Genomic DNA, 12907 nt, shown 5'->3' with positions numbered 1-12907 from the left:
CGTTAAATGACATCTAAAATTACTGAGACAATCCATGATAAGCTTCCCGATGGCACTGATGTAACCATTCTTCCTTACAACTCTGTCGACGAGGCCTCTGAAGAACTCGTACAAAGTCTCCAGGATCTTATGAACGAAGTTATTGAAGAAGGTACTACGTATGTCCAGGATCAGACTTTTGATAGACAAGGCTTTCTTAATTACTACTTTTCATATTTCGTCGCAGTGATGGTGGAGGGGAATGTTAGGGATGCCCAAGCACTTGATATGTCCAAGAACCGATTGCTAGGTTGCTTCTACATCAAGCCTAACTACGTAGGCAGATCGGCACATATCTGCAACGCGGGATTCTTGGTTCCATTAAATCTGAGAGGACGTAAAATTGGTAAAACTATGGGTAAGAATTATATCAAGATTGCTTCTAGGCTAGGATATAAGTACAGTGTGTTCAATTTAGTTTATGCGACAAATGTCGCCAGTTTAAAAATTTGGGACGATCTCGGCTTTCAACGTATAGGTAGAATTCCGAACGCCGGACAAATGAAGGGACAAGGCTATGTAGATGCGATTATGTTTGGGTACAGTTTCGAATAGATGAGTCATTAGGGGGTTTTTTGTAGCTCACCGGGCGTGTACCTCACCGGCACCTCGCCTTCGGACAAACTCTACCACCAATCTCCGTGCCACACCTCCCCCGTACGGCTCAAATGAACGGCTCATAGCCGTTGAGTTGTAAGGGTATATTTGCCGGGAATGTCTACCAGGGCAAATGCCTTGGCTCGCCATCATCTACTGGGCACTCGCTGTTCACCTCCGTAGCTCGGCACCTTGACATAATCTTTTTTTCCCGCTCCCCATATTCTTCCCCAATAAGGAAAGAGTCCACGCATACGTGTGGCACCCTCACTGAAAGAGAAAAAACCTATGACTCAACCGTCTCCTTCACTCTCACAACCTGAATGACTAAATGGCACCTATTCTCCTTTTTTTCTTTTTACTCATAACTTAGTTCTTTCTAACTCTTAGTCATTTGTGCTTTTGCAGATATAAATCTTCGCTGTCTCCAGCCCAGTCTCATCTTACTTTCTGTTTCTACTTCTTCTTTATCCATTTTATCGATCACTTGTACTGGAAGTCTTGAAATTCCGTAAGTGACAACAAAACGGACAAAGAATCTTGATTCAGAATTTACTATCTGCCCACTTCTCTTTTCATATTCATACACTTTGCACACAAAAACACTACTAAGGATTAATTAAAAAAATGGCTTATATGACTGTTGTGATCTTCTGAGTTTCTCAGTCCATAAAGATATATACGCTGAGGAAAATACAACACCGTTTGATATTCACTTTGATTTTTTTTTACTCCTTAAGGCTGACACATAGTGATTTGTCAAGTCAGAGACCGGACAATACCATTTGAGAGACTCCTGCACAAAGTCCCTTTTACTTCTGATCTCTTTTTGATTCAACTGCAACACTTTTATCTCTCATATTCGCATTTTGTACATTATCGGTTGCATTTATACACGATTTTTCCCTGATTCACATTTTCTCTTCATCAAACTACTTCAGGCCAACACTTTCTATGCTTAATTATACCTATCATTCTGGGAATTGTGCGTCTAATCGCACACACTTCGAGACTGATCATAACGACACAGTTCAAGGAATAAGTTCGCCACTCTGTTATCATACTCCAGATTTGATCTTAGATTCGGATACCGATTCGGCTACTGAATCTGACGCTGATTTTGACTCGAATTACGATCTCGATATGCCGAATTCTTGCTTATTCTCTTCCCAATTAGAGAAAAACGAACGATCCAATATTATGAGTCTCGTTGTATTGATTACATCTAACCAGATCAACAAGAAAACTGGTTCAACATCTAAAAATCTTTGTAACTTTTTGACAGATATGGTTCGAAGATCCCATATATCCCTAGATCAATACATGACAAATCTTGTCATTATGCAAAGATTGTTTGCAAATGATGATACTGCTGACTGCCAATTCTTCAACGATACCCGAAAACTGATTCTCTATTCTTTCATGTTGGGGTCTACTACAAGTAGCAACATTGATTTTGATCACTGGTGTGAGGTTACTGGTCTTTCAAAGTCACAGCTCGCCTCAGAGCTGGTGGAATTGGGTCACGCTCTGGGAGGCTTACATACTATTAAGACGGTATCGCTAGAGGATTTACAGGTCATGAAGGACTCTTTGAAGTCCGAGGTTAAGAAGTATGTCAAGGTTATTTAGGTTATTCATATTTTATATATATATATGTATTTTTTTTTTCTATCTCTCTTTTTCTCCGCTATTCTAACTTCACTATTAGCTATAAAATGTAGGTGTGGCTGATGCTTGGTACGGATAGGGCATAGGAATCAAAGTGTGTCGTAGAAATGAAGTTGTTAAAACGCTAATTCTTTGTTCGTGAGCTTTATGAGTCAGGCACAGTTTTACTACTACGACGAGGAAAGCGACAAGCCTTATACGGATGATCACAACTCTGGACAGGCTGTAGATGAGAAGCAATTGGCAAATCTAGGTGTTTTTTACAAGCATCTTCGCACTCTGGAAGAGGTGGATATTCTTGCTCGAAAACGTGACTACAAGAACCGGGATACGATCAATTTGAAAGAGGAAGGCTTCCCTGGGGGAAAGAATGCTCTTGACGCTAAATTGGATATGTTTTTTCAAGAGCATCTTCACGAAGACGAGGAGATTAGATTTATTCTTGATGGAGAAGGGTTCTTTGATGTGAGGGATATCAATGACAGATGGATTCGCGCCAAAGTGTTTAAGCACGACCTGTTGATTATTCCCGCTGGTATCTTCCATAGATTCACCCTCAGTAATAGCAAATATGTCAAAGCTCTAAGATTGTTCAAGGATGAGCCTAAATGGCAAGCATTTAACCGTACCACTCCAGGTATCGGTGAAAACCCATACAGAAAGCAGTATCTTGACCAGGTTTTGACCAAATAACTTATAGTTCAGCTATTAATATTAATTCATTGAGCATTTATTGGAATTCGCTACGCTAGTTAAATTATTTCTCCAGCGTATCTATCTCTACTCTCTTGTACTCAGCTTCTCTGAATTGATATGTTACCATTGTTTTCTTTTCAAGCGAAGTGCCTTCTTGTAGGAGGCCCGTCTAGAGTGTTTTATACTCCTTCTATATATTTGCTATGCGGCAATCATTCAACTGGCAATCGGGCACAGTCTATGATCCGGTATTTCTCTTCAACCAGATCTTACAATCTTATCTACCAGCCAAAGGCCAAAGTCAGCAAACAAAAGGAACCAGTTGCGATTGATACCAAGAAGAAGCATCTGTCAATTTCTGACGCAGAAGACGCTGCAAAGGATGCTTGTCTACTGAAGAATAAATATTATCTTAGATGCCCCAAGATACTTAGGCCATATTTGAAAGAGGTTATGGTGAGACCTGTCGGGTTTGGTTTCAGTATAGTTATACTTCAACAAGTGTTTGTTGTGGTTCCATTTCTTTTATTGTGGTATTACTATTTCCAGGTGGGTGTCGAGCCAGACCAAAGTAATGAAAACCTCAAAAAAGGTCTAGATACCATCAAAAAGGGACTGGTTAATCTAGATATGGATGATGAGAGTAAATTGAAGATGGCCATTGCTGGTGCTGCATCGTACGCGCTGACTAAATCGTTGCTGCCCGTGAGAGTTCCCGTTTGCGTGGCTCTAGCTCCATGGTTTGACAAGTGGTGTATAAGGCCCATTATTCGGATTTTAACTGCCGTATTCAAAAAGAATGCCGTGGTTAAGCCAAGACCTCGAAAGTAAGTGCTAGTACCTACCACTATAGTATACATATGCCTATGTAATTTTTGCATCTTTACACCAGAAAGGTGCCTCTATTTCTCTGAGATTCCTGACTTCGGTTCTTCCCCCTCTGTTTGCTTCTTCAACAGCATACATATACTTCACAATGGCACAGCCAGTGCCCAATGCAAAAGGTCTACCCGATCAGCAGCTTAGTTTCTCGTATATGCAACAAAAGGGACAAGTACCTGGACTAAAATCCGTTTCCAATAGCGTTTCCAGTTCACATAATCAAGGGGACGCCCAACATTTGCCTGATTTCACTATGCCTGTCCCACAGACTTTAAGGCAACCGGCACAGACGCAACGTTCATCGCGAACACAGCCGTTATCCCAAACGGGTGCTCGGTCATCGCAACCAACAAACTCTCAGCAAGCGATCCATCCAAATCGTCAAAACTTTGCCTATGGGGCCGTGGGATCAAAACCCACCAGAGTGGCGTCCAACGATTTCTTCACTATCGGGCCCTACCGTAAACGCAAAGATCAAAGCCGGGTATCTGTGGTGGAAAGATACGATATTCTCGGGTATATTGCTGCTGGTACCTACGGTAAAGTGTATCAGGCTCGAGGTAAGCTTGGTGCATTTAAAGACAATCTATATGCTATTAAAAAATTCAAAACCGACTCAAAGGATAACGAAGTTGCTCACTATACAGGTATCTCGCAGAGTGCCATTCGAGAGATGTCCTTATGTAAGGAGTTGAATCACAAGAACATCTCGAAGTTGTCAGAGATCATCCTGGAACGGAAATGCATCTACATGGTTTTCGAATTTGCCGAACACGACTTATTACAGATTATCCATTATCACTCTCATCCTGAACCACGACCTATACCTCAACTCACTTTGAAATCAGCTCTCTACCAGATATTACAGGGACTTTCGTTTCTCCATCAAAACTGGATTTTGCACAGAGATCTAAAGCCAGCTAATATTATGGTGACGAGTGATGGCATTATCAAGATTGGAGACTTAGGTCTTGCTAGAAAGTTTAACAACCCTTTACAGGGGCTCTACTCTGGTGATAAAGTTGTTGTTACTATTTGGTACCGTGCGGCAGAGCTTCTATTAGGTGCAAGACATTATACACCTGCTATTGATATGTGGGCAGTTGGCTGTATCTTGGCTGAGTTACTCTCTTTGAGACCCCTTTTCAAAGGTGAAGAAACTAAGATGGATAACAAGAAACAGATTCCTTTCCAGGAAAATCAACTCCTCAAAATATTGGAGATCTTGGGCACTCCTACGTTGGAGAAATGGCCATCGCTCAACAGCTATCCTGAGTATCCACAGCTTTCTCGGTTCACTCTATTCCCATCAAACTTGAAGGCATGGTATCATACTAATGGTGGTACTAACAAGAACTGCTTGAAGTTGTTATCTCAGTTGTTGGAATATGACCCCTCAAAGAGAATTAACGCTTTGGAAGCATTAAAGCATCCCTGGTTCCAGGAGAATCCTAAACCTGTTGCCAACATATTCGAAGAATCTAAGTTCGAATATCCGCAAAGAAAAATACAGAAGGAAGACATTGATATTCTAGGCAAAGGACAAGGACAAGGACCTTACAATCGTATGCAACACTATGGAGTTCATCATGGTAAAAGAGCATATCCTGTGGCCAATGGAGCTGAATATGAGTTAAACAGAAAGAGGCTGCGATGATGATGTTCCCGCATTCTTATATATATATATATATAAAGAAACTATATACAGGCATCTACACCCTTACATTTATAGATTAATGTACTTTAAAATCTCCACAAAAATCTGCTCGGGCTCCTTGGTTCCACAAAACACTTTATATACATGGTCCTCTAATTCTGGAACCTCTAGATCGTCAAATTGTGACTTCAACATGTTGGCCTTCATATAATGGTTTGACCGTGTTTCCATTCTCTTGTATATGGTACTAAAATCATTGTAAAGCACAAATAATTGAGTCTGGGCTTTAGTTCCAATAGTTTCCTTAATATAGTCTCGGTACTTTTTTTTAAGCATCGAACAACTTACAACCACAGTATTTTCTCCACCCTGCACCACGGAAATAGCGGCTTGACACAGTATACTCAACCACCCCCATCTATCTTCGTCCGTTAGCGGAATTCCTTGACTCATTTTGTCTATGTTGGCCTGCGGATGAAACTCGTCACCCTCGATGAAGGGACAATCGAGTTTCTTTGACAACAATATAGATATTGTTGACTTGCCTGTTCCAGATGGGCCTCCAACAAATATTACCCGGGACATTTAACAGGATAAACGGAAAGAATTATGCAAAAGAACTATGCACTACCTCTAATAGGATATGAAACGAGGAGAAAAGGACCCTGTCATCCTCGTCTCCCGCTTGCCATTTCATTAGCTCTCTTCACTTTCACCAGCCACGTCCCAATCCAGCCGCATCCACTGAAATAAAAGATAGTATAAGGTTAATACGAATTAGCGAATTTAAATGCGATTTAGCGAGATTAACTTTACGTCAGCAAAAGAAAGAAAACTCAAAGAAGAGAGATTTTTACTAGCCCTTCAAAAGCATTGGGTGGTTCACGGGTCATAAATTCTATGAGCGAAACAAGGAATCCGCATACGAAGCTGGTTGAATCCACTGCCGTCTTTGACAAAGCCTTGGAATCTTGGTCGATAATCGATTTACCAGGGCTGCAAAAGCAACTTGACAAATATGCTCTTGAGTTCCAAGATTATCAGAAGCAATCGTTATTGGACAGAAAGCATTTGGCAAGTAAGACAAAAAGTTTTAAAAAGCTTCCATCTGAAGAGAAAGTTAATGAGATTAAACCTTTATTGAAGAGTTATCAAAAAGAGATCGACGATCTAGCTAAGAAGAATAAGAATGTTGACAATGCTTTCTTCCAGTTTTACAGGGTAATTGTCGAGGCTCCTGATCCTAAATCATTACTTCAAATGAGTCTTGATGCAGTGAGTTCAATGCCTGAATTGGAGAAGGTTAAAGAAGAGAACAGACAGTTGGAGGAGAAATTGTTAGGTTTTGCTGACTACGAACAGATCAAGGCCAATAATGCCAAATTGGAGGAGGAATTGATTAAGGCTGGAATTTCCAAAGTTAAAGCTAAGGACGATGAATGGCAGGTAATCCTTGAAGAGAAACAGAAAAATTGGGACGAGGAGAAGAAGGATTACCAGCGTAATGTGGATGTTTTAAAGAAGCAAATCGAAGATATGAAGATCAATGAGGAAATGATGAAATTGAAGATTGATAATAAGAATAAAGCATTGAGAGAGCTTGATGAGGATTATGAGGCTGGGGAAGAGGTGGAAAATTGGAAGGAGAGTAAATATGTTGAAGTTGAAGACGGTAACGCTTCAACGTCGCTTTCTTCATCTGCCAATGTTCAACAGAGAGCCGCTAGTAATATAGAGATTCAGATCTTGAATAGGGATGTTGAAAGTTTGAAGCTAAGAATTATGGAACTTGAAAAGCGTAATGAAGAACTCAGAAGAGAAGCTAGTCTTGCCAAATCGGGTACCGCCAACGAGAAAACCATTCAGGCTATCAAAAAGCGGACTTCCGAGTTGGAGAGTGAAAATTCGGTTCTTACAGCTCGGTTAGAGCATGAGAGACAGGTTGTTGATAGGCTTACAGCAAATATTACCGCCGTGAATGATACCAATGATAAGAATGTTCAGAGACTAATGACTGAGTTGGACTGGTTGAAGAACTACAAGAGCCAGACGAGAGATTATGACGAAATTAAGAAGGAGCTTGAAGTTCTGAGACAGATTGAGTTTGGCGATGAGGATGATGTCAGACAGAAGGAGGATCAGGATCCTGCCTCGGTCACATCAGATGCATCTTCTGGTGTTGATTCAGCTATTGTCCAAAGAAACAAAAAGCTCAATAAAGAAGTGATTGAGTATAGGTCCGAAAATGAGGACTTGCATAAGAAGTATGACGAATTAAGCTCTCAATTGAAAGATTCCGTTGATCAGTTGAAGGAAAGCAGGCAGATTAACGAGAAATTGGAGAATGATCTGGAGAATTTGGACAGTTCTGCATCTGCTGCAGGAAACAAGGACAGATGGGAGACGATGTCGATGATATCCTCTATAGCATCTTCCCCTATGGGTGATAACGGGAAGATATCGCCGGCCACGTCTATTGCAAGAGGACTTGGCGGCAATGCAGGCGCAGGTATAATGGATCCTAATAGATCGCTTCAAGATTCATCCATATTACCTATCATCACTCAACAACGTGATAGATTCAGGATGAAGAACAAAGAATTGGAGGAAGAAGCAAAGAAACAGTTTGGAAAGATAGTGGACTTGAAACGGGAGGTGCGCACCCTCAAATCGGATAATAAGGACTTGTATGAGAGGATTAGGTTTATGGAGTATCATCAGGCTACGTTAAAGGGAGCTGATCAAGTAGATACAGGCAGCATTGACGATGTTGAGAATAGGTACAAAGAGTCTTACGAGACACAGCTTCACCCAATTGAAAAGTTCAGAAGGATGGAATCCAAAAGAATCAGTTCTAGGCTGTCGCCTTTTGAAAGAGTGTTTATACAGGTGACAAAACTGATTCTGAGTACCAAATATACTCGTTGGTTATTTGCGTTCTACTGTTTGGGATTGCACTTTCTGGTGTTGATTCTTACTGTAAGCTTGATGGCGAATACAACTAGCTCGATGCTTCCGGCGAAGTCAATTGTTTCCGGGAGTACTGGAGGTATAGCGAATGGAGTGGTAGACAGAATATCCGGTCGTTCAAAGCTTGATTCAAAGCAACCATGAGCTGGCTCTTACATACTACTACTGATATTTTAATGAAGATACTTAATTATTATTTTCGATTACCCCACGCTTGGAGATGAGTAAGGATTTCAGTGCTGTGACAAGTGTTCTAAATTTCAGTCTTTTTTGAATTTCACTTATGAAATAGTGGGTTTCATTAAGCTGAACTTTTCTGGTCTACTTCATGGAGGCATCAATTTTACAAAGGTCTAAGAATATTGTGACTGGCAATATATTCATGCACCGTTAGGTAGGCCGATGCCTAATTGTGAGGCAATATCTGTTCATCTCGCATATGAAACTGTTTGTCTCTTCTTGCTTCATGATTTTCTCAATTAGGAATTTAATAGGTATTTTCTGAAGGTGTATGAAAAGGACATTGCCGCATTGATAGGACATTTGCGCCAAGGAAATCCCCCAACGTTGATTGGAAAATCATTATCATTAGGTTATCTCTCTTGAACCGTTATCTATCTACCTATCAATCTTAAACGAGCGGGGATTTCCGTTAACTTTAAACAATACAAAATAAAAATATTCATAACTTATAGATTATCAAAGTAGAATTCAGTCACTCGACTCTTCATTTATGGATTGTATTCTTGATTTTGTTGAAGTAGTAATTGGCCTTCTCAATAACCTGCCTTTCATTAATGTTGGTCATTTTTCTGTCCTTCATGACTAGCTGACCGTCAATAACGCTACTTCTAACAACACTTCCATTGCAGGAGAAAACGATATTACTGTAGTAATGCTCCGGATCAGTACCTCTTGTTATAGGAATAAACTTCTCATTCATAATATCAAGAGTAATGATATCTCCCTTGTAGCCCTCTTTCAAAAGACCAATTTTGACAGGAACTTCATCCTTATTTTTAGTATAGTTAAGACCGATATTACCGTTGATACAGCACATCTTCAAAACTTGCTTTGCCTGCAAAACCGTTGGATCCTGCAAATTGGCTCTATGGATCAAAGAGCAGAATTTCATCACCTCAAACATGTCTCTTGAGTTGTTACACTCAGCAGCATCATGACCCAAGCCGACTGTAACACCAGCTTTTTGCCATTCAAATAGCCTAGCAATACCGTTACCAAGTTTAGCGTTGGATGACGGGTTGTGGGAAATGAAAGTATGTGTTTTAGCCATCAACCCGATCTCACGATCACTGAGGTGAACACAATGAGCGGCAATACAATCGGGACCCAATATTCCCGCCTCGTAAGCCAACTCAGCAGGTCCCAACCCACCGGACTGCTTTTTAACAATTTCCACTTCCACAGGACTCTCGTTCAAATGAATATGGATACCGGTGTGCAACTCATCGGCCAATTCTCTGGCCTCAACAAGCATCTGCTTATCTGCAAGTGGCAACCACTCAATACCGACTCTGACCTTGATACGTCCATTAGCGAGGTCGTTGTACTTGGTAATCGACTCTCTAGCATCATCTAAGGTATCTATTTCATTCTCAGGAAGAGCGACATCATTACAAAGGGTGGCTCTAATTCCAATTTCTTGGGCTGCCTTTGCCAAAGAACCAACAAATCTGTACATATCGTTGACATGAGTTGTACCAGATTTAATGGCCTCTAAGTAACTTGCCAATGCAACCCAGTAACAGCTCTCATCATCTAAAGCTCTAATAGAAGGATACCAACATTCCTCTAAGTATTCCTTTAAGGGCATGAAGTCATTCCAACCCCTCGCCACGGCACTGTGAAAATGCATATCCACCAAGCCAGGCATAACCACCTGATCTGTGCAGTCGACAACGGTATCATCATCTGCCGCAGTATATTGATCTTCAGGAACAATTTTCTCTATAAGGCCTGTTTCTTGATCCACGACGATACAGTGATGGGTAAGAATACTGTCTTCTTCATCTAAAGTGAGAATATCACCACCTGTGAGAACTGTCTTAGCCATGATCGATCAATAACTGAAGAAAGAACACCTGTATCAACAACCATCTATCTAGCAATTGGTCTACTCTTATACGTAATGATAAGTGTAGGATTGGGCAGAGATTACTGGTTCGTCTCTCTATTCAGTTTCACCTAGCTTATCGGAGAAGAGAACAATGCGGAGATCTCCATCGCGACCGGGGACTTCCGCCTCATTGCGGACCGGTCCTATCACCTCGAAAAAGCTAGTAGGAACCGCGAGATGACTCTGGTTTCATTGTTAAATTTTTCAACAAGTGATATCGCGTGGGAGGTTTGAGAAAACCTAATCAAGGTTAACTATAGGTACAAGTATATAAGAATAGTAGTAGTCCGTATGTTGAGGGGTTGATGAATAGCATAATATTCTTAGTGACTTTACTACCTACCTTCGTTCACTTCAAATGTCCGAAACAAACATGGAAAAAAATGCTCATGGAAATTCGCTCAGTGATACTGATAAGACTTATTTCAGTCAGCAGACAGCCGAAGTTGTCGTCTGTAACGATGAGTCCAAATCAGGCTTCAGCTCAGTTTCCAGAAGTTTTAAAGCCTTCTCTGCTAAACTTGATGCCCTTGGTGCTGAAGCTCGTGGTATCGAGCGTGTCCCACCGGAGGAGCGTGATTACAATATGTCCAAATTGAACATGTTCTTCCTTTGGTGTTCCGGTACTGGCTCTTTGACCTCTGCTTCTGGTTTTTTCCTTGGTCCTATTCTATTAGGATTGTCTTTGAAAGATTCTATGATCTCTGGTTTATTTGGGGCTTGCTTCGGTGCGTTAGTTGCTGCATTCACCTCTACCTTGGGCCCCAAATCTGGTTTGAGACAGATGGTTGGCTCAAGGTTTTTCTTTGGTTGGTATTTCTCTCGTTTTTGCTCTCTCCTCAACTTCATTTCCGTGTGTGGTTTTAGTGTCATCAACTGTGTGTTTGGTGGTCAGATTCTTAATGCCATTTCTCATGGTAAATGTCCTATAGAGATTGGTATTGTCATCATCTCGGTACTATCTGGTATCGTTGCAATTGTGGGTATTCGGTTTGTTCACAAGTGTGAAAAGTATATGAGTGTGCCGTTGCTCATATTCTTCTTACTTACCTTTATTTGTGCCGGTAAAGACTTTGATAACTTTACTCCTTCCGTGGGAGATTCCGTCACTGTTGCTGGCAACTGTCTTTCTTTCTTTGCCGTTTGCTTTGGTATCAACGCTGGTTGGGGATCTATTGCTAGCGACTACTATATTCTTTTCCCTGAAAAAACATCTTCCTGGCTCACTTTTAGTGTTACATTTGTCGGTATTTTTGTTCCTTCTGCATTTGTTGGTTCTTTAGCTATCTGTATTGCATCTGCTTGGCTTTCCAATCCGGCATACCAAACTGCTTATGATAATTATGGTAACGGTGGACTCTTGAAGCAGGCTCTCTCGAGATGGAACGGTGGAGGAGACTTCATTTTAGTGATTCTTTTCCTTTCTTTATTCACCAACAATATCTTGAATCTTTATTCGATGCCTCTTTCGGTTCAGGTGATTCATAGTTTCTTCTTCAGACTCCCAAGATGGTTCCTCACTGTCGTTGGTTTCATTATTTGTTTGGTCTGCTCTGTTTGCGGTAGGAACACTCTTTCCAACTACTTGAACAATTTCTTACCTATGATCGGTTACTGGATTATTATTTTTGGAACTATCATATTTGAAGAGATGATATTCAGAGGATCGAAAAGCAACTTCAATTGGGCTGACTGGAACACTAAGGATAAGCTCACTCATGGTTATGCTGCATCTTTTGCATTCTGCTGTGGTGCAGCTGGTGCCGTTGTGGGTATGTGTCAAGCCTATTATATAGGCCCAATTGCCATTAAAATTGGCGAGTATGGTGGAGATGTGGCTATCTGGTGTTCTCTAGTGTTCACTGGAGTTGCTTATCCACCTTGCAGAATTCTTGAGAAGAAGTACTTTAAACGCTAATTCTACAAGGTATATATTTCTCGCTCTTCTTTCTACTTCATTTGTCATATCTTTTTAATAGTGAATGTAATAAATTAATCCTCTATTCATCATGATTTAAAATACTTCTTAATCAGGAAATCGAAAGAACCCGCTAACCTTAGATGCCTCATCGTATGAAGAAAATTTATTATCCTCGAGGGGCTTCGCGTCAAGTACAAATCCAAGAATAAAGACCTAGTGGCCGAATTTAGTTTAATTTGTTCCTTCCTGTCTGCATAGTGTGTTCCCTTGTCTTGTTTCATCTGGTGACCACCATCACCACATTCATTCTCTTATTCATCGCTTTTAGCTTTCTTTT

The 12907-nt window shown here is 40.8% G+C and overlaps 8 protein-coding genes across 8 annotated transcripts; 6 read left to right on the top strand and 2 right to left on the bottom strand.

The window, feature by feature from the left end:
• Positions 1 to 6: 6 nt before the first annotated feature.
• FOA43_000272 (uncharacterized protein) lies at positions 7 to 2268 on the top strand (the record flags this gene model as incomplete). Its single annotated transcript, XM_038920605.1, has 2 exons — positions 7 to 583; positions 1718 to 2268. 2 exons carry the CDS (start codon positions 7 to 9, stop codon positions 2266 to 2268), a joined length of 1128 nt encoding a protein of 375 aa, XP_038776533.1.
• Positions 2269 to 2414: 146 nt separating this feature from the next.
• FOA43_000271 (uncharacterized protein) lies at positions 2415 to 3000 on the top strand (the record flags this gene model as incomplete). The annotated part of the gene is made up of 2 exons (XM_038920604.1): positions 2415 to 2419; positions 2460 to 3000. The coding sequence occupies 2 exons, from the start codon at positions 2415 to 2417 to the stop codon at positions 2998 to 3000; spliced, it is 546 nt and encodes a 181-aa protein (XP_038776532.1).
• Positions 3001 to 3120: 120 nt separating this feature from the next.
• On the top strand, positions 3121 to 3834 carry FOA43_000270 (uncharacterized protein; the record flags this gene model as incomplete). The annotated part of the gene is made up of 1 exon (XM_038920603.1): positions 3121 to 3834. The coding sequence occupies one exon, from the start codon at positions 3121 to 3123 to the stop codon at positions 3832 to 3834; it is 714 nt and encodes a 237-aa protein (XP_038776531.1).
• A 145-nt stretch (positions 3835 to 3979) lies between these two features.
• SSN3 (cyclin-dependent protein kinase) lies at positions 3980 to 5542 on the top strand (the record flags this gene model as incomplete). Its single annotated transcript, XM_038920602.1, has 1 exon — positions 3980 to 5542. The coding sequence occupies one exon, from the start codon at positions 3980 to 3982 to the stop codon at positions 5540 to 5542; it is 1563 nt and encodes a 520-aa protein (XP_038776530.1).
• A 69-nt stretch (positions 5543 to 5611) lies between these two features.
• On the bottom strand, positions 5612 to 6127 carry FOA43_000268 (uncharacterized protein; the record flags this gene model as incomplete). Its single annotated transcript, XM_038920601.1, has 1 exon — positions 5612 to 6127. The coding sequence occupies one exon, from the start codon at positions 6125 to 6127 to the stop codon at positions 5612 to 5614; it is 516 nt and encodes a 171-aa protein (XP_038776529.1).
• A 315-nt stretch (positions 6128 to 6442) lies between these two features.
• Positions 6443 to 8656, top strand: FOA43_000267 (uncharacterized protein; the record flags this gene model as incomplete). The annotated part of the gene is made up of 1 exon (XM_038920600.1): positions 6443 to 8656. The coding sequence occupies one exon, from the start codon at positions 6443 to 6445 to the stop codon at positions 8654 to 8656; it is 2214 nt and encodes a 737-aa protein (XP_038776528.1).
• A 583-nt stretch (positions 8657 to 9239) lies between these two features.
• FOA43_000266 (uncharacterized protein) lies at positions 9240 to 10586 on the bottom strand (the record flags this gene model as incomplete). The annotated part of the gene is made up of 1 exon (XM_038920599.1): positions 9240 to 10586. One exon carries the CDS (start codon positions 10584 to 10586, stop codon positions 9240 to 9242), a length of 1347 nt encoding a protein of 448 aa, XP_038776527.1.
• A 421-nt stretch (positions 10587 to 11007) lies between these two features.
• Positions 11008 to 12567, top strand: FOA43_000265 (uncharacterized protein; the record flags this gene model as incomplete). Its single annotated transcript, XM_038920598.1, has 1 exon — positions 11008 to 12567. One exon carries the CDS (start codon positions 11008 to 11010, stop codon positions 12565 to 12567), a length of 1560 nt encoding a protein of 519 aa, XP_038776526.1.
• Between the last annotated feature and the right edge of the window lie 340 nt (positions 12568 to 12907).

The sequence above is a fragment of the Brettanomyces nanus genome, chromosome 1, assembly GCF_011074865.1.
Source record: "Brettanomyces nanus chromosome 1, complete sequence".
In the NCBI taxonomy this organism is placed as follows: Eukaryota; Fungi; Ascomycota; class Pichiomycetes; order Pichiales; family Pichiaceae; genus Brettanomyces; species Brettanomyces nanus.
Note: the sequence above shows the minus strand (reverse complement) of the source record. Positions and strands in the feature narration are given on the sequence as shown.